This window comes from Geotrypetes seraphini, chromosome 2 (assembly GCF_902459505.1).
Source record: "Geotrypetes seraphini chromosome 2, aGeoSer1.1, whole genome shotgun sequence".
NCBI classification, from domain to species: Eukaryota; Metazoa; Chordata; class Amphibia; order Gymnophiona; family Dermophiidae; genus Geotrypetes; species Geotrypetes seraphini.
In genome coordinates, this window is record NC_047085.1 from 35,618,984 (window position 1) to 35,639,330 (window position 20,347).

Below are 20,347 nucleotides of genomic sequence, written 5' to 3' on the forward strand. Positions count from 1 at the left end.
ATTTTCTTTGACTGTATCTTCAATTGTATTTTTGATAATAATTCCTAAATATTTTAACCCGTCCTCTTTCCAAATAAATGAATATGAATTAAATAATACTTTGGTACAGTGAACATTAATTGGAAGAATTTCCGATTTACTCCAATTAATTTTATATCCAGAAAATTTTCCAAATTTCTCTAGAAGATTAAGTAAACTTGGAACAGTATTCCCCGGTTCTCTTAAATATAATAATATATCATCTGCATATGCAGAAAGTTTAAATTCCCAGTAAGAGAATGGGATTCCCTTTATCTCCTTAGTTTGATTAATTGCAATTAATAAGGGTTCTAAAACAACATCAAAAAAAGTAAGGGGGACAAAGGACATCCTTGTCTAACTCCCCTACACAAGTTAAATCTATCTGATAAATTGTTATTAATATATAATCTTGCACCAGGAGAGCTATACAAAGTCTGAATCATTTTAATAAAACCGGGGCCTATTCCAAACCATTCCAGAGCTTGATACATATAACTCCATTCCACTCTATCAAATACTTTCAAACCATTAATGGACCAGTCCCTATATACTATCCCTCTCCCTCCCACCCACCCCCTTCCCTGAATGTGTAAATTATAACCATAAGTAAAGGTAAAAACCATTCAATTAGAATCAATAAAATTGGTCAATGGATCCCATGTCAGTTTAAACCATTTGTTACCCCCTTGCTCTGAAACCATTTTCTCACATCTATAACACAAGCATAACGAATTCCACCAAAAAGTGAAATTTAATCGGTCATAATTTTTCGTAATCATTATTCCCAATAACCTGTTTTTATGTCTGTCTACTGGAGATGTAGGAGATAACAACATCCCACATATTACCGCTTCATATGACAGCGGAATCATAGTCTCCAGAATCAGAGTAATATGTCCCCATATAGATCTCCAAAAACTGAGTATCAAAGGACAATAGAATAATAAATGATCCAGTGTCCCTATATCAAGGTGACAGTGCCAGCACGGGCTTGCACTGCAGGGAATGGCTGCAGAGAGCAGGTGAGTCCGGGAGCAGGCAAGAGAGATCTGGGCTGAGCCCTGACAGCAGTGACAGGAGGCCACTTCTGTCACTACTGTCAGGGTGTGTGCATGAGAGGGGATCGCTCTCTACTGATCCTGGCCAAGGGTAGGGGGCGTGTTAACGATCATCCCCATTTGAATGCAGGCCTTTACTGAATTAGTCGGCCGGCATGCAAAAGGAAACAGATCGTGCACGGTTTGGAGGTTTATCTAGGCCTATATCATTCTCTACATACTGAGGAGAGGGGGCACTGCCCAGACAGACAAAAGGGATGGAGAGAAGAAAATGATTGATGTCTTCTGTAAGCAACTCACAAGTTGAAATGCTTAACCCATCCATAAGGAATCGTATGCTGTTCTACAGTAAAGAGGATTATCGAGATAAGAACCTAATCCTTCCATAAAAAGGTAGAGTGTTCCACATTAAAGCAGCTTGAGTAATCAAAGCTGAAGTAGCTATTGTTTTGCATTTAATCCTTTTGCTGTAGGGAAACATAATACCTAATGCTGATCAGCTGAAGTCAGGTAGTTTTAGGCAAAAAATAAGTACAACTCATATAAACAGCAGCCAGATACTTGGGACAGGTAGATGCTTAATCTTTCTCTTCTGTTTTATTAGAGTTTTCTTTATAATATGAACTGGAAAATAAAATTTTGACATACCTTTTTCCATGTTTGTTTCAGCTGGCCAAGAATATCGGAAACAATAGTTTTAATGAAATAGTAGAAGGCAATTTACCTAATCCTTCATCAAAACCTACTCCTTCAAGTGATATGTAAGTGTTTGTATTAAAAACAAGTTTTCTCTAGTATTATTAGTTAATTATAATCCACATTACATTAGTGGTTTACAGATCTAAATCTGCCATGATATTTTTAGTCTTGGGACCCATAAGGTTTGCAGGATGTCCACAATGAATAGCCACAAGATAAATTTGCATGTATCTCATGTATATTTCATAGTGGGTCTCCTGAAATCCTGATGGAATGGGTATATCCCGAGGACCAAGTTGAGAACCAGCATTTTACTATATGACTAAAATCTCTAATCCAGGGGTCTCAACCCTGTCCTCGGGACCCATCTAGTCAGTCAGGTTTTCAGGAGACCCTCAAATGAGTGTGAAGGAGACAAATTTACAAGCACAGTCTATAATATGCAAATCTCTCTCATGCGTATTTATTTAGAAGTCGACAAAAACCGAATCCACTTCTAAAATTCACTGTTTGGTTTTGGCTGGAACTGAAAAAACACCTCATAGGTCCTCCTGGGCCACCACTGCTGCCATGGAGAACAATGATGGGCTATCTGCCATTGGCTCCTTTCTTCTCCATAGGTGCTTGATGTAGAGAACTAGTGGAATTTCGACTATCCATCTGGTCCACAAACTACAGCTGGGAACACACACATACATTAATATATGATATATAGATAGAGATTTTTTTTTTTAAACCAAGCCCTGTTCTGATCTGTATCCTTTCCATGAAACAAGAATTATAAACTTTGATACTCATGTGAGGTGTCGCATCTGTTTGATCTTCCAGTATAACAAAAACTGTGGGTATATGTCCCTATGAGCCTGGAAGGATTATTATCCCAGGACAAACAGGCAGCCTATTCTCAACATGTGGGTGAAGTCATCCACGGAGCCCGGATGCGGACAGCTTTGCAAGTGCAAGTGCCTTCCCACCCGACTCAGGGTGCGTCTCCTAAGTTCTCAGTTTTCCGTGGAGCCGAGAAGTCCTATTTCAACGCTCTGTGCTAGACTGAGTCAACTTTGTGCCTTCTCTCACCGCGGCTTGTGTTCTTTTTAAGGCAGGGTCGCTGTGTTATTTGCGTGTTTTTATTTTACTTAAAAAAATAATAATTTTGAATTTTCTTTCTTTTCTTTGTGTCTGCGAGGCCTGCCTTGCGGCCTCAGCCTGCAGGCTTTGAGTTCACCGTGGCTGATTTTCAGTCTATGTCCCGGCCGGTCACAGGTTCAAGGGTCAAGTGCCGCTGTGCTACCCTTCAATCTCTACATTAAACGTCAAGTTCAGGTGGAGAAAATCTTCGGCAGTATGGATCCACTAACTCTGGTCTCGACCTAGACCTCAGCTCCGGTCAACTCTTCGGGGCTCCTGCCTTCTCATAGAAACATAGAAATAGACGGCAGATAAGGGCCACGGCCCATCTAGTCTGCCCACCCCAATGACCCTCCCCTACCTTTCTCTGTGAATAGATCCCACGTAATATACTTGCCAAACATTCTCCTGCCTCAACTCTGCTTCCTGCAGCCCAGCCTGAGCCAGTATCACAAGGAGTTGAGTCTTTGGCAGTGCCTTGAGCTCAACCTATACACTCTATGCAAGGAGTTGAGTCTTTGCAAGTGTCTTGTCTGGAGCCTCTGCACTCTATACAAGGAGTAGAGTCCTTGGGAGTGCCTATAGAAGATACTGTACACTCAATGCAAGGAGTCTAGTCTTTGCGAGTGTCTCGTCTGGAGCCTAAGCACTCTGTACAAGGAGCCGAGTCCTTGCCAGTGCCTTGGAATACTTCGAAACAAGGAGCTCAGTCCTTTTTGGTGTCTCGATCTCCAGCCTCCAGCCCTCCTTCCTCACATAAGGCGCTGCCCTTTTTGAGGCTTAGGGCGAGGACTCCTCGACGTTCCTCTCAACGAGACCTGCCTGGTTCGAGGCACAGTTCTCCACATTAGTCGAGGTACCCATTGAGGCCCAGTTCCTCTTCTCGAGACAGGCCTCGCTCCTCCAGGCCTAGAGACTCTTCAAGGCCTCCAACTCCGAAATCGAAGACACCACCTGTTGAGCCTTACCACTATGGTTCTTCTCCTGTGAGGGATTCTATCCATTCTCTCAGCGAGTCATCTGTACCTGCATATTCAACCTCAGGTATCAATACTCCAGAGAGGCTTCACCCTCGTTCTCTGCTTTGCTAGGCACCTCAAGGTCACCTTCTTCCCTTCAAAGCCACCCTTCCTCGATTCGGGTGTCTTTTACTACGTTCCACTCTGATTCCAATTACTCTACGGAGTATTTAGAGGAAATGGGTATGTCTCGTCCTCCTGTGGAGTCTTTCAACTTACCCATTAATAGACTTCTTTCTCAGACCTTATTCCATTCCTGCTGTTCCAGGAAAGCTGGAATCTCGTTACAGGATGGTCCACTGCAAGGGCTTGGTGAAATCTTAGTTATCCCATCAGTCCCTTCTTCTGGAGTCTTCTCTTAAAAGGACCAATCCTGCCAAAGTTTATGCCACTGTCACTCCTGGAAGAGAGGGCAGGACCATGGACAAATTTGGTCGTCGTTTGTATCAAAATTCTCTTATGGCAACTAGAGTTTTGAATTACCATTTTGTTTTTACTTATTTAAAGCATTTGGTTGACGCCTTCCCTGATTTTTTCAGGTATATTCCTCGACATCGACTTCCAGAGTTCCAGCATATGACTTCCATTCTGATGCATTGGAACTTTCCTCGAGGGTCACAACCTTCTCAGTGGCAAATCGCCGGCTTGCCTGGCTCCGCACTGTAGACATGGACCCCAATCTTCAAGATCATCTGGCAACATCCCTTGTCAGGGTGTCACACAGCTATCCCCTGCTCTGACTGTCAGGCGGATTAGCTGTGCCGAATCCTGACCTGTTGGCGTGGCTTCCCCAGAAAAGAGGAAGGCTTTTCAGGTAAAACAGACCTAGGCTCCCGCATAGTCTGCCTACGCCACACTGAGATACGATTGCCAATAACGGGAGAGACAATTCAGATATGTTCAAATTCTCATTCTTAGGCTTTATTGGACAGGGGGTCTGAATACTATCAGCCACCCTCAAGACATGCATAAGTCAGGCAAAAAGTTAAATAAAATATCATTCAGTTGTCAGAATGGCTTTAAGTCCAAGTATGGCATACAATTGCATTCCCCTGGACTTTCTCTGTTTTAAAGATAGTCCTCTTCACCAGGGTTCAAGTAAATACAAATGCCATGAAAATAAACTTCAAACAATGAAAGCAAAACTGCATAACATAGCAGGCAAGTGAAGTAGCAAACTTTAGAAATAAAGTTCCCAGCTCAGGCTCCGTTCAGAGCTCTGCCTTGCACTAGAGCTCATCAGCATCAGCTGAGCTTTTCAGCCCACGGAGCACAGCAGGGTATTAGATAAGCTGTTAATTTACAGAGGCTTTATCACAGTGGCTTCACACATTCAAGATACAGCTTCTTTAGCAAACAACAACCTCTGGGCAGTCCCAGAGTAAAATGGAGAGGTTTTCCTTCACTCCCTAATCAAGAACACCTGGTCTCAGGTTACAAAGAGCCAGCACACAAACGCAGCTTAGAAAGACAGCTTCCTTGCTTCACTTCACCTCATGGACTAACCTCCATTCCCTCTGGGTTATAGTCAGCTTCCAGAAGCAATTCAGTGGTGTCCATTGCCTCAGCCTTCTCAGCAGTTGGGCTCAGGCTTGGGAAGTCCTTTGCCATATCCACATCCTCACTGCTGTGGGGTTGAGGAGAGAGACTCCTCCCCTCACCTTCCTGTTTGCTTGGCTGCTTGTGCCTTTGCCTGGATTCCCCTGCTTCACCTCTGTCCCTGCTTCCCCTTCTGTAATTCAGGGCTCTGCTTTTACGTGTGTCATAGCTCCACCCCTCTCTCCTAGGAACAGGAGGGTTTGGCTGGAAATCCCTAGGGAAATAATTCAGGTTTCTCCTAGGCTGGAAATGTGCATACCTTGCAGGACTAGGTCTCCACTTCTCAGTAAAAGTCCTATCGGGCTTTCTGGTGTATTTATACTGATATGGCATGCTGTGCTGAATAACCTTAGGTTTAAACCCTTCCTGCTCTTACCTCACGTCTGAGGGGTAGTCAGCCATTTCAATATCCTTACTTTTAACCTGGTCAGCTCTCCTGACCAGGGACCGTGCTCTGCTTTTATCCAGTACAGGGACAAAGCTGGCTACGGGTTTGTCACAAGGGCAATGAATTGTTTGATGACTCAATCGAGGCAGCTACTCAACGATTGTCTGAACATGAGAAATCATTTGCTTCCATCATTCGACCTAAGCCTAAGTCTTCTACCTCTAAAGGCTTCAGGTCTCTTTCATCCTATCAGAGGCATTTTCCACAGAGAACAGCTCCTTACACAAGTGCCTCCTAAGAAACAACCACAACAGCAGCAGCAAAGGCAGCAAAAATCTCAGACTCCTGCTGCGCCTAAGGCCTCTCAACCTTTTTGACCATCTAATACAGATCATAACCTCCATCGTTCTGCCTCTCCCCTTCCCATTGGAGGTCGTCTCCATCATTTTTACCACTGCTGGGAAATCATTACATCAGATACCTGGGTGCTCTCTATCCTCAAGGAAGGATACTCTCTTCGTTTCCTCCAGATTCCATCAGATCTTCCTCCAAGAGAGTATCCTTCCAATACATCGCTGACCACCCTTTTTCTTCAGGAAGCTCTAGCTCTGCTTTGTCTCCATGCCATCGAAGAAGTTCCCTTGGAACAGCAGAGCAGGGGGTTTTCTCCCGTTACTTCTAGTTCCGAAAAAGACGGGCAATCTCTGCCCTATCTTGGACCTCAGAGCGCTCAACAAATTTTTATTCAAAGAAAAATTCCAAATGTTGTCTCTGGCATCCTTATATCCTCTTCTAGATCAGAGTGATTGCTTATGTTCTCTAGATCTCAAAGGGGCTTACACTCACATTCCCATTCATCCAGCCTCTCGACAGTTCCTCAGATTTTGGGTGGGAAATCTGCATTTCCAATACAGAGTGCTACCCTTCGGCCTGGCATCATCTCTAAGACAAGTCCTAGTTGTAGTAGCAGCAGCTCTGCGGAACCACCCGTACTTGGATGACTGGCTCATCAAAGATTCAACATCTCAAGGGGTTCTTGTAGCGGCCCAACAGACTATTTGGTTCCTTCAAAGTTTGGGGGTCAACATCAATTCTCCCAAATCCCAGCTACAGTCCTCAAACTCTACAGTTCATCGGAGCTGTCTTGGACACTGTACAACTCGGAGCATTCCTTCCTCATCAACGTCAGGATGCTTTTCTTCAGCTCTGTCGCAAAGTGTCTTCCCTCTCTTTGATTTCAGCAAGACACATGATGGTTCTTCTAGGTAACATGGCTTCTACCATTCACGTGACTCCTTTTGCTAGACTTCACCTCAGAATCTCTCAGTGGACCCTAGCATCTCAGTGAGCTCAGGCTTTCGACCCACGCTCTCAACACATCAGAGTAACTCCTTCCTTGAGAAAGTCTCTCCACTAGTGGATGCTCTCTTCCAATCTCTCCAGAGGTTTACTGTTTCAAATACCCCCTCATCAGAAGGTCCTCGCGACAGTTTCTTCAACCTACGCTTGGGGGGGCTCATCTTGATGGTCTCCGTACACAAGGCCATTAGTTCAGCACAGATCGTCAGTGTCACATTAATCTGTTGGAACTCAGAGCGATATTCAGTGCTCTCAAAGCTTTTCAGCATCTTCTTCACGACCAGGTAGTCCTCATTCGGACAGCCAATCTAGGTCAACTAGGTCAACAGGCAGGGAGGAACAGGATCTCTCCCTCTTTGCCAGGAAGCTCTGAAGATTTGGAATTGGGCAATCCTTCACAACACCTTCCTGCAAGCTGTCTACATTCAAGGAGAGACAAACTGGCTGACAAATTGAGTCGTCTGCTACAACCTCACGAATGGAAACTCAATTCTACGCCTCTTCATCACATTTTTTCTCAGTGGGGAACTCCTCAGATAGATCTCTTCACTTTTCCCTACAACAACAAACTGCCTCAGTTCGGTTCCAAAATATACTCCCCTCACCAACTGGAGGCAGATGCTTTTCTCCTGGAATGGACGAATCAATTTCTCTATGAGTTCCCTCCATTCCCTCTCATACTCAAGACACTTGTCAAACTCAAACAGGAACATGCTACCATGATTCTGATAGCTCCATGGTGACCCAGGCAACCTTGGTTCTCCCTTCTAGTTCAACTCAGCAGCAGGGAGCCACTACTTCTACCAGTTTTTTCCTCTCTGTTTACACAGAATCAGGGGTCTCTACTTCATCCCAACCTGCAATCTCTGCACCTGACAGCTTGATACCTCTCAACCTAACTGCCACTCTACAGTTTTCTCAATCTGTACAGGCCATTTTAGATGCTTCTGGGATGCCTACCACTAGACCAGGGGCAGGCAGTTCCGGTCCTCGAGAGCCGGAGCCAGGTCAGGTTTTCAGGATATCCACAATGAATATGTATGAGATGGATTTACATGCACTGCCTCCTTGAGGTGCAAATCTATCTCATGCATATTTATTGTGGATATCCTGAAAACCTGACCTGGCTCCGGCTCTCGAGGACTGGAATTGCCTATCCCTGCACTACAATGCTACAATCAGTCTGCCTCCTTGTCTTTAGTTTTGGATTACCTGTTTCATTTATCTCAATCAGGCCTCAGATCTACATCCATTCGAGTCCATCTCAGTGCAATTGCTGCTTTTCATCAGCCTAGTGAAGGGAAAGCCCTTTCTGCTCATCATGTGGTTTCCAGATTTATGAAAGGTCTTTTCAATGTCAAACCACCTCTCAAACCTCCTCCAGTGGTTTGGGATCTCAATGTTGTTCTTGCTCAATTCATGAAGCCTCCTTTTGAACCAATGGCTTCGGCTCATCTTAAATATCTCACTTGGAAAGTAATTTTTCTCATTGCTCTCATGTCTGCTTGCAGGGGCAGCGAGCTACAACCTTTAATTGCAGATCCACCTTTCACAGTATTCCATCATGACAAGGTGGTCCTCCGTACTCATCCTAAATTCTTACCTAAAGTGGTTTCAGAATTTCATTTCAACCAATCCATTGTACTTCCAGTGTTTTTCCCAAAGCCTCATTCTCATCCTGGAGAAACAGCTCTTCATACTCTGGACTGTAATCGTGCTGTAGCTTTCTACTTGCAACGAACAAAGCCACACAGATCTGCTCCTCAACTTTTTGTCTCATTCGATCCAAACAGGATGGAACATCAGATTTCCAAGTGCACCATCTCCAACTGGTTAGCTGCTTGCATCTTTTTCTGCTATGCTCAGGCTGGACTGCATCTACAGAGTCGAGTCACAGCCCATAAAGTCAGAGCCATGGCGGCATCATTAGCTTTCATTAGATCTACCGCTATTGAGGAAATCTGTAAAGTTGCCACTTGGTCCTTGGTTTATACCTTCACCTCTCATTATTGTCTGGATGCTTTTTCCAGACGGAATGGCCATTTCGGCCAGGCAGTGTTACAAAATTTATTCTCCTGCATTGCTAACATTCCCACCATCCCATTCTGGTTAGCTTGGAGGTCACCAACATATTGAGAATAGACTGCCTGCTTGTCCTGGGATAAAGCACAGTTACTTACCATAACAGGTGTTATCCAAGGACAGCAGGCAGCTATTTTCACAACCCACCCACCTCCCCTGGTTAGCTTCTCTGCTAACTATCTGAACTGAGGAGACACGCGCCCTGCGTCTGGCGGGAAGGCACTCGCGCATGCGCGGTGCGGCAGTAGCAAACATTCTAAAGCTCTTCAAGCAAGTTTGCTTGCAAAGCTGTCCGCATCCGGGCTCTGTAGATGACATCACCCACATGTTGAGAATAGCTGCCTGCTATCCCTGCATAACACCTGTTAAGGTAAATAACTGTTCAGTCATCTCCAAAACCACTGCAAGAGAAATAAGAGACTTTGTTCCTTTTTCTGCACAATATGAATTTCCTTGGCAGAGAGATCAGACGACTGTACATTCTAGGTGAATCCTCCTCTCTTGAACTTGCCTCTGAACCCACCCCCGGTGACTTTAAAAACTTTCTCACAAAATGATCTTTATCTTCCAGCTCACCACAAATGAGCAATATCATTCTAACCTAAATGGCTGAACAAAAATTCCCTTATGTCATTCATTATTCCTAAAAATGATGCAAAGGAAGTTGATGACTACTGGGTGAGGAAGACTAGATTTACAACATTTCTAGTTGGGGCTGGTGGTAGTAGTGAGCATTATTGGTAATAGGGAAGCAGAAAGGAACAATTTTGTGGATTTCAAGTACCTGATTCCCTGCTGTGCTCTCCCCATCCCACAATCGCACAGGGTTGTTAAAGAAAGCAAGGGCTTGTTGTCTGTCACATATTTGATAACACACAAGTGTCCCAACACACTGGTTGAGAACCACAGGTTTACATCAACCCTGTCCTGGACATACGAGTCCCTAACAATAGGTGATATTCCCATACTCGCAAATTGATTGCAGAAGGATGAAGTTTACATTCTTCAGCACATCCTTCTCCAGTGCTGTAAAGACCCCCCTTCATTTTTTTCCTTTTGTAAGCAAATTGAGAAGGTGTGATTCTGTTCTGCTCTGATAACCTTTTATTATTTTTCTGTTTTTATTCAAGTTCAAGGCTTACAGTACTGGAGACCCTAGGGCAACTCTGCCTGAGAGAGAGTCAGATAAAAATTAACATTTATATTCACCATACAGCCCGATACTGTTGGATTTTTTGATTTTTTTTTTTTTTTAGTAGTAGTAGTGTTTTAATATGTACAAGAGGATTGTATTTCATAATTATAAGGAGTGGCCATTACTTTTTGCATAAAAAAGAAGTTTGGGGATTTTTTTTTTATTGTTTACTTTAAAGTTTAATAATACTTTGTGTGGCCCAGTGGTTAAAGCCTCAGCACCCTGGGGTCGTGGGTTCAAAACTTACGCTGCTCCTTGTGACCCTGGGCAAGTCACTTAATCCCCCCATTGCCCCAGGCACATTAGGTAGATAGTGAGCCCACCAGGACAGACAGGGAAAAATGCTTGAGTACCTGAATAAATGCATGTAAACCATTCTGAGCTCTCTTGGGAGAGCGGTATAGAAAATTGAATAAATAAATAAATATATGTATGAGACAATAAAATCTCAATAAAGTACATTATATTCATTGCACGCAAAGTTGTGTTTATGTGAATATTTCGAGGAAGGGATCCATAGCTTTCATCAGATTCTTAAAGGGGTCCGTGACTCAAAAAAAAGGTTAAGAATGACTGGTTTAAGGAGTTTTTCTGGGCTGTTTTATGACCATGCTGCTACAGTAGCCATCTTGGATTTTCCCAATTTTGATTAAAAATTTCCATTTGCCTCAAAAATACTTTGATTTCACTCAAATTCATATGGAATGGACTACTCTAGTTAAGATGCACCTATGTTATACCAGATTTGCAATGGATGACTGGCAGAACAGCGGCATTGTGCCACGTGCTGCAGGGACATGATGGAGGAGTGAGAGCTATGGGCTTAGCCCCTTCAGGTATCCTTAAGGCTGGGGGATCTCAGAAGACTCCTTGTTCTAGCAAAATAATGCCTCAGGAGACTTTGGAGGGTGGTTGGGGGAAGCACAGGTGCATGGAACCAGTGGATCCCAGGTGACAGCAAAGATCAGCCCTGAAGGATGCTGCAGAGTCCCCTAGTCAGGGATTTACCCTAGAAATCGTGAATTTGCTCTGGAAAGCTTACTTAAATTGTAAGGGTTCTCCTGTAACTGATGAGTGAGCCATGGAGGCCCTGCAAGGGGACCTGTCCTTTCCAAGTGCACTATTTCTGGCAGAAATTCCTGAGCAGGAACCAGAGGACCAATCATATAAAGACTGGGGGAACTGAGAGTCAAATTCTATGCCTTTACTGTCCCAGAGTGAACCATCCCTCCTGGGTGATTTGAGGGTCTCACACAGAGACTGGAGGTCAGGAGACTGCCATCTTGATCAAGGTCTACCACTCCTCCATCCTTATTCACATTTGGCTTCTGCGGTCTTGCTCCCAGATCATCAGCTGTGAACACAGAACAGAAATATTTGTTAAGCAATTCAGCCTTTTCTTTTTCAGCTTCTACCTATATATTCCTCCCCTTCACTTTTGAGTTTCACAGTTACACTTTTGCACTTCTTCCTGTCACTGATATATCTAAAAAAATGTCTTGTCTCCCTGTTTTGCCATGTCAGGTATTTTTTTCTTCCATTTGTATCTGCCTGAAAACCCACTAGACCACCAGGTAAGGCTTAAGGGGGGCTTTCAGGGCTTAAAATAGCCAGGGGAAGCGGGGGTAAGAATTCTCCACTCAGAGAACATTTCACTTTAGTAACTCTAGACATATTCAGTGCTCCAGACCACGCTCCACCACAACCTCCAAGAAGTCCCAATGACACCAGGGACATAGCCAGACACCCACAGATCGAAGGATGGCTAATGGACTACTTGGAGGCTTGGGCGCAGATCAGCTCAGACCGCTGAGTACTGGACATAATTCGAAAAGGATTCAAATTCAGCTACCCTCTGGCGGGATTCATCATCCGGATGGCCAGAAAAAGTGATTAAATTCCAAGCTACAGGAGACAGGCTGTTAGCCATTTGAACCATAGAGTCTATTTCACCCATAGAATTGGGTTTGGGAAGATACTCTATACTTCATAGTGCCCAAAAAAGACTCAAGACTGGAGACCAATTCTGGATCTGAAGTCTGTCAATGTGACCTTGAAGATGCTGTAGTTCCACGTGGAGACCATATGGACAGTCACTGCAGAGATCACACCAGGGGAATTTCTGGTCTCCCTGGATTTGACAGAAGTCTACCTCCATATTTCGATTTATCTGGAACACAGAAGATTCTTAAGATTCCATGTTCTGGGGAGACACTTTCAGTAATCTGCACTCATCTTTGAGCTGGCAGCAGCGCCACATATTTTCACCAAGGTAATAATTGTGGTAGCGGTAGCTCATCTCAGAAAGACAGGAATTCAAGTGCATCCCTACTTAGACAGTTGGCTGATCGGGGCCCCATCCAAAATGGAAAGAGAGAGCAGTGACTCGGGATTTGGGATGGATTGTTAACTTCTTCAAGGGTCACTTAAAGCCAGTTCAGAACTTGGAGTGCTTGGAAATATGCTTTAACACGTCGGAAGGCCATGTTTTTCTTCCCGTGCCACGCAAGCAAAAACTAAATAGATTGCAGACTTCTTGGCAATGTCAGCTCTTATGGTGTGGCACTATCTCCACTGCTAGGTTCCAGAACAGCAACCATGGAGGTGGTTTCTTGAGCAAGGGCCCATATACGTCCCCTCCAGCAAGCTATGCTAACCTGCTGGTCTCAGATGGATTCGCTTTGGAATCTTCTGGCATGGATAGCGGAAGCTTGGAGGAGTTTACATTGGTGGCTGTAATCAGAGTCCCTGGCGAGAGGTGTACCTCTTGGGTGATTTTGCCAATCAATGCCAGCCTCTTTGGTTGGGGAGGACATTGCCTCAGGCATCCATTTCAAGGTTGATGGACTCCATCGCAGTGGAAGTGGTCCATAAACCAACTGGAGCAACAAGCCATTTGGCTCACTTTGTAGACACTGGAGAATCACCTAGAAGGCAAAGAGGTCAGGGTTATCTCAGACAATGCCACAGTGGGGCTTATATCAATCATCAGGAGGGCATCAGAAGTACTCCATTGAGTCTGAAAGCCAAAATGCTGTTTAGAGCTCTATGTACAAGTGTTGTCAGCAGCTCATGTAGCGGGAGTAGACAGTGTGCAAGCTGACTATTTCAAAAGGAAGACTCTACACCCAGGGGAGTGGTCATTGTCCCAGTGGGCATTCAACTGCCTAGTGAGGCACTGGTCCAATGCTCAACCTTATGGCATCAGTGGACAACAGGAAGGTGGCTCAATTTTTCAACAAAAGAGTTAGCTGAAACAAGCCACCCTTATGCAACACAAGCACAGACACAAAGGGTGGCCTATCCCAAAGCTGGAGATTTACTATCACTATCCTGGAGATTGAAAGCTAATGAGTGAATTTTTTCTTGAGGGCCCCAACCACATCTACGTAAAACCGATTCTAGGAAAAGCACATTCCAAAAACTGACATATTCTAATGAATAAATAGTTCCTTTTTCTACTGGTCATTTTAGTTTTCTTATTGTGTTGGTGTTAGTTTAGTTTAGTTAGTCTCTGGTTCCTGCTTTCCTTTTTCTTCTAACTGTCTTGCCAAAGTCTCCTTGTCCATTTGGCACTTCTTTTCTCTCCATATCCATCTTCTCTCTGCATTCCTATCTATCTATCTCAGCATTTTGTCCTTACCCCTGTCTTCTTGCCATGTTGAGCATCTCCCATCTTTCTATCCTTATTCTTGCCCTATCCAACATAACTTTTCTGTGTCCCTATGCCTGCCAGCATATCTCCCTCTCTTTTCCTTTCCTCCTGTCTCCCTTCAACCAGCATATTTCCTTTTCTCTTTCTTCCTTCAGCTTCCCCCTCCCAGGGATCCAGCAAAGGTTCATCTCTCTTCCCTCACTCCTATTCTGCCTCTCCTTTGCAGGACCAACATGTCTCCAACTTCCTTTCCACAAAGGTCCTGGCACCTCTCTCCTCCCTCCCCTAAGTCCAACACCTCATGCACTCTGCATCCCCTCTCATCCTTGCTCACCTCATTAGATGTTTTTCTTTCCTAACTGACCTTATCCCAGGACAAGCAGGCAGCATATTCTCAAGTATGGGTGACATCACTGACGGAGCCCCGGTACAGACCACTTTAAAAGTGCATCCATCCGAGGGTCATCAAGGAACTGAAAGGGACCATAGCTGAACTGCTTCAACTAATGGCCAATCTGTCGATCAAAACGGGAAAGATTCCGGAGGACTGGAAGGTGGTGAATGTTACGCCGATCTTCAAAAAAGATTCAAGGGGAGACCCGGGAAACTACAGACCGGTGAGTCTGACCTCTGTACCGGGAAAGATGGTAGAGGTGCTGAAAAGGACCGCATCATTGGTCACCTTGACGGACACGGTCTGATAAGGACGAGCCAGCATGGTTTCAGCAAAGGCAGATCTTGCTGCACTTCAATGGAGTAAACAGGCAGATAGACAAGGGCAACCCAGTCGACATTGTATATCTGGACTTTCAGAAGGCGTTCGACAAGGTTCCGCGTGAACGACTACTTTGAAAAATTGCGAGCCATGGAATCGAGTGTGAAATACATGGATTAAAAACTGGCTTGAGCATAGGAAACAGAGAGTGGGGGTAAATGGGCAATATTCAGACTGGAAGAGCATCACCAGTGGGGTGCCGCAAGGCTCGGTGCTTGGACCCATGCTCTTCAACATCTTTATAAACGATCTGGACATAGGTACGACGAGCAAGGTGATTAAATTTGCGGATGATGCAAAGTTATTCAGAGTAGTGAAGACGCAGGGGGATTGCGATGATCTGCAACGTGACATCATCAGGCTCGCGGAATGGGCATCGACATGGCAGATGAGGTTCAACGTGGATAAGTGTAAAGTAATGCATGTCGGTAACAAAAATCTCATGCACAAATACAGGTTGTCCGGGGCGGTACTTGGAAGGGCGAACAGAATGCTAGGAATAATAAGGTGATCACGAACAAATCAGAGAAGGTTATCATGCCGCTGTACCGGGCCATGGTGCGCCCTCACCTGGAGTACTGCGTACAGCACTGGTTGCATGAAGAAGGACACGGTATTACTCGAAAGGGTCCAGAAAAGAGTGACTAAGATGGTTAAGGGATTGGAGGAGCTGCCGTACAGCGAAAGATTAGAGAAACTGGGCCTCTTCTCCCTCGAACAGAGGAGATTGAGAGGGGACAGGATCAAAACATTCAAGGTACTGAAGGGGATAGACTTAGTAGATAAGGACAGGTTGTTCACCCTCTTCAAGGTAGAGAGAACGACAGGGCACTCTCTAAAGTTGAAAGGGGATAGATTCCGTACAAACGTAAGGAAGTTCTTCTTCACCCAGAGTGGTGGAAAACTGGTATGTTCTCCCGGAGTCTGTCATGGGGTAAAAGAACCTCCAGGGATTCAAGACAAAGTTAGACAAGTTCCTGCTGAATAAGGACGTATGCTAGTAGGGCTAGTCTCGGTTAGGCCGCCGCGTGAGTGGACTGCTGGGCATGAAGGACCACTGGTCTGACCCAGAAATGGCAATTCTTATGTTCTTTTGTTCTTAAGACTTTAGAAAGTTCATGATAACCCGAACTGTGCTTGCGCAAGTGCCTTCCTGCCCGACATAGGTCATACGGTCCCTCAGTTTTCTAGTTTCTGAGGAGCTAGTAAGACGCGCTCCAGCTTCTGTTGAAGTTTCTTTTTGTTCGCTTGCCTTCCCGCTCTCGTGATTTGTGATTTTTTTTGTCATACTTTTTTTTTCTTTTTATATAGTACTTTCTTTTTCGGGGGAAAAAACCCAGACTCTCTTATTTTATTTATTTTTCCGCCGCGGGCTTTGGCCCACCAGGGCTTTATGGACTCTTTTTGCCATAGAGTTTGATTTATCAACGGCTGTCTTCCTGTCCATGTCCCGCCCATCAAAAAGTGCAGTCGCTGTGCTTGAGCCATTTCGTTAATCAACCCTCACCACTGGTGCTTGCAGTGTCTGGGACCCAAGCACTGTGCTGACTCTTGCTCCCGCTGCTCATCCCTTCAGAAGCACACCCTAAAAAACCGGTTACTTCAGCACAGGCTACTGTATGGCACCACAATGGACACGGAGTCCAGTTCAGCTCCGACACCGTCGACGCCGCCCAAGACCGCACCGACCAAGACAACACCGAGAGTTGATCCCCCAACGTTGACTCCGGTGTCACAATTCACAGTGGGTAAGCCGGCTAAGAAGCCTTCCCCTACCCCCTCTGGGCCTCAGGTCAAAGCAGCAGTGAGCCAAGTCCTGCTGACCTCAAGGAAACCCAAAAAACATTCTGCTCCGATTTCGGTAAGTGCCTCGACATCGGCCTCCTCATCGCTGAAGCGTAGAGCCGCACCGAAGGTACTGCAAAGAAGCCAGCGCTACCGGTGCATGCTTAGAAGCAACAGATCCAGGAGTTGCTTAGGGAAGAGTTACGGGACCAGCTACAAATGCTGCTACTGACTCCAGTTTTTCCCATGTCAATATCGACTCCACCAGTGCCAAGTCCGGTCTGAGCCTTCAACACCGGTTGCAGCGGACGTGGAGTCTCCATCGGTGCTGCCAACTCTTGTCAAGGAACCAACACCTCACAGTCAACAGCACCGATCTCTTCCAACTCAGACATCACCTGACTCGACGCCGGTGAGGTCTAGAAAGGTATTGCAGAAGTTGAAACACCTGAACCCTCGGTACCGGTTACGCAACACCGAGTGCGGACAACACGACACTCAGATCTTTTGGAAGATTCAGATCAAGAACCTGTTTTATCTGACCATGACGATTCTTCAGAGGAGGATTCTCTTCACCAACCTTCTCAAGAACTCCCTGTTTTAACTGAGACATCTTCATTTTCTAAATTTTTGAGAGAAATGTCTGAGACCATACATGTCTGTTCCTCTTCAAGCTGACTAAATGGTGTAAGGAGTTTCTAGATGTTTTAGATTATGATCAGCCACCTAAGGAACTCCTCAGGCTCCCTATTCATGACATTCTACGAGAGACCTTTTACAAAAATTTGGAAATGCCACTTACCATTCCAGTGGCTCCTCGTAAGTTAGACTCTTTGTATAGCGTAGTCCCTATTCCAGGTTTTGATAAAGCCCAGCTTCCTCATGAGTCTCTCCTGGTTGAATCTACCTTAAAGAAATCCTCGGTGACTAGTGTGTACGCCTCTGTCCCTCTTGGCAGAGAGGGCAAGACTATGGACCAGTTTAGCAAGAGGCTCTTCCAAAATGCTATGTTAGCCAACCGGTCTGGTAACTACATGTTTCATTTCTCTATTTATATATGAAACATCTGGTCAAGCAAGTTGCTACATTCCAAAAATACCTCCCAGAACATAAGCTTCCTGCTTTTCAACTTTTCATAGCTCACCTGCTGCGGCTTCGTAAGTATATGGTTCGTTCCATTTATGACACTTGAACTCACTTCCCAGGTGGCAGCAATGTCAGTTGCCATGAAACATCTAGCCTGGCTTCGAGTCTCTGAACTGAACATTAATCATCAGGACAGGTTGGCCAATGATCCTTGTCTGGGGATGAACTTTTTGGTTCTTCCACTGATACCACTACCCAGAAATTGTCCACGCATGAAACCTGGTGGGACATTCTGGTGAAACCCAAAAAGAAACCTCCTCCTTCTCGTCCTTTCAGACCACAATCTTCCTATAAGAGAAGGTTTGCTGCAAAATCCACAGCTCATAGAAACATAGAAACATAGAAAGATGACGGCAGATAAGGGCCATATAGCCCATCAAGTCTGCCCACACTATTTACCCACCCTCTTAAGTCTTCTGACCCCTTAAGTATAATTGTAATTATACTGCCACTCTACTGACCCGCTCATTCAAGTCCTAGTGACCCTATCCCTTGGCATGACCCCGTAGGGATCCCACATGGGTATCCCATTTGTTCTTGAAGTCTGGGATGCTGCGTGCCTCGACCACCTGCACTGGAAGCTTGTTCCAATGCTCGATCACTCTCTCCGTGAAGAAGTACTTCCTTGCGTCTCCACGAAACTTCCCTCCCCTGAGTTTGAGCGGATGTCCTCTTGTGGTCGAGGGTCCCCTGAGAAGAAAGATATCCTCTTCCACCTCGACCCGTCCCGTGATGTACTTAAATGTCTCAATCATGTCTCCCCTCTCCCTACGCTCTTCAAGAGTGTAGAGCTGCAATTTGCTCAGTCTTTCCTCGTACGGGAGACCCTTTAGCCCCGAGACCATCCTGGTGGCCATCCGCTGAACCGACTCAATTCTGAGCACATCCTTACGGTAATGTGGCCTCCAGAATTGCACACAGTACTCCAGATGAGGTCTCACCATGGCTCTGTACAATGGCATCATGACTTCAGGTTTCCTGTTGACGAAGCTTCTCTTGATACAACCTATCATCTGCCGTGCTTTAGATGAAGCCTTCTCCACTTGAGTGGCTGCTTTCATGTCAGCACTGATGATTACTCCTAAGTCTCGTTCTGCCGTAGTCCTGGTTAAAGTTTCTCCATTCAGGGTGTAAGTTCTGCAAGGATTTCCGTTACCGAGATGCATGACCTTACATTTCTTGGCGTTAAAGCCCAGCTGCCACATCAAGGACCAACTTTCTAAAGTACGCAGGTCTTGCTCCATAGCATCTTGTAGATTATGGCAGTTTACTATATTGCATAGTTTGGCGTCATCAGCGAATAAGGTTACTTTGCCTTGAAGCCCTTGAGTCAGATCCCCAATGAATATGTTGAAGAGGAGTGGGCCCAGGACCGAACCCTGTGGCACTCCGCTAGTCACCTCTGACATTTTAGAGCGGGTACCGTTAACTACCACCCTCTGAAGTCTGCCATTAAGCCAATCTTTAACCCATGCAGTTAGAGTCTCTCCTAATCCCATCGATTTCATCTTGTTCAGCAGCCTGCGGTGTGGGACGCTGTCGAACGCTTTGCTGAAGTCCAGGTACACGACGTCCAAGGACTCTCCTGAGTCCAGTCTTCTTGTTACCCAGTCAAAGAAGTTGATTAGATTTGACTGGCATGACCTACCCTTGGTGAATCCATGTTGGCTGGGATCCCGGAGATTTCCCTCGTTCAGGATCGTATCTAATTTATACTTAATTAGTGTTTCCATGAGTTTACACACTATTGAGGTGAGGCTTACCGGTCTATAGTTCGCAGCCTCAGCCTTGCAACCCTTTTTATGTAGAGGAATGACGTTGGCTGTTTTCCAATCTAACGGAACTTTCCCCGTACTTAGTGAGAGATTGAAGAGCACTGCTAATGGTTCCGCAAGAACATCTCTCAATTCTCTGAGCACTCTTGGGTGTAAATTGTCCGGTCCCATGGCCTTGTTTACCTTTAGCCTTGCCAGTTCGTTGTAAACGTCCCCAGGTGTGAACTCAAAATTCTGAAACGGGTCATCCACGTCTTGTTTTATCATCAACTGTGGTCCGTGTCCCGGTGCTTCGCAGGTGAAGACTGAGCAGAAATATTCATTTAGTAGTTCTGCTTTTTCTGTATCCGCCACCGTGTAGTTCCCGTCCGGTTGTCTAAGGCGTACTATACCGTCTGTATTCCTTTTCCTATCACTGATATACCTAAAGAAGGATTTGTCCCCTTTTTTAATGTTCTTTGCCAGAGTTTCTTCCACTCGAAGTTTGGCCTCCCTAACTGCTGTTTTGACCATTGCAGATCTGGTCTTATATTCTACTTTAGTTTCTCTTCTCTGCGTACGTTTGTAGGAAAGAAATGCTTTTTTCTTTTCCTTAATGAGGTGCGAGATCTCTTCAGTGAACCATTGGGGTTTGTTGTTTCTTTGTTGTTTATCTACTGATTT

General features: G+C 45.2%; 1 protein-coding gene across 7 annotated transcripts in view; it reads left to right on the forward strand.

The window, feature by feature from the left end:
- ASAP1 (ArfGAP with SH3 domain, ankyrin repeat and PH domain 1) overlaps nucleotides 1–20,347 on the forward strand; it is a 558,081-nt gene that overhangs the window by 363,763 nt on the left and 173,971 nt on the right. For all 7 annotated transcript variants that reach the window (XM_033933030.1, XM_033933029.1, XM_033933028.1 and 4 more), the window contains one exon: nucleotides 1,749–1,840. In XM_033933030.1, coding sequence (XP_033788921.1) covers nucleotides 1,749–1,840 — 92 coding nt within the window. The remainder of the gene's footprint in view (nucleotides 1–1,748; nucleotides 1,841–20,347) is intronic.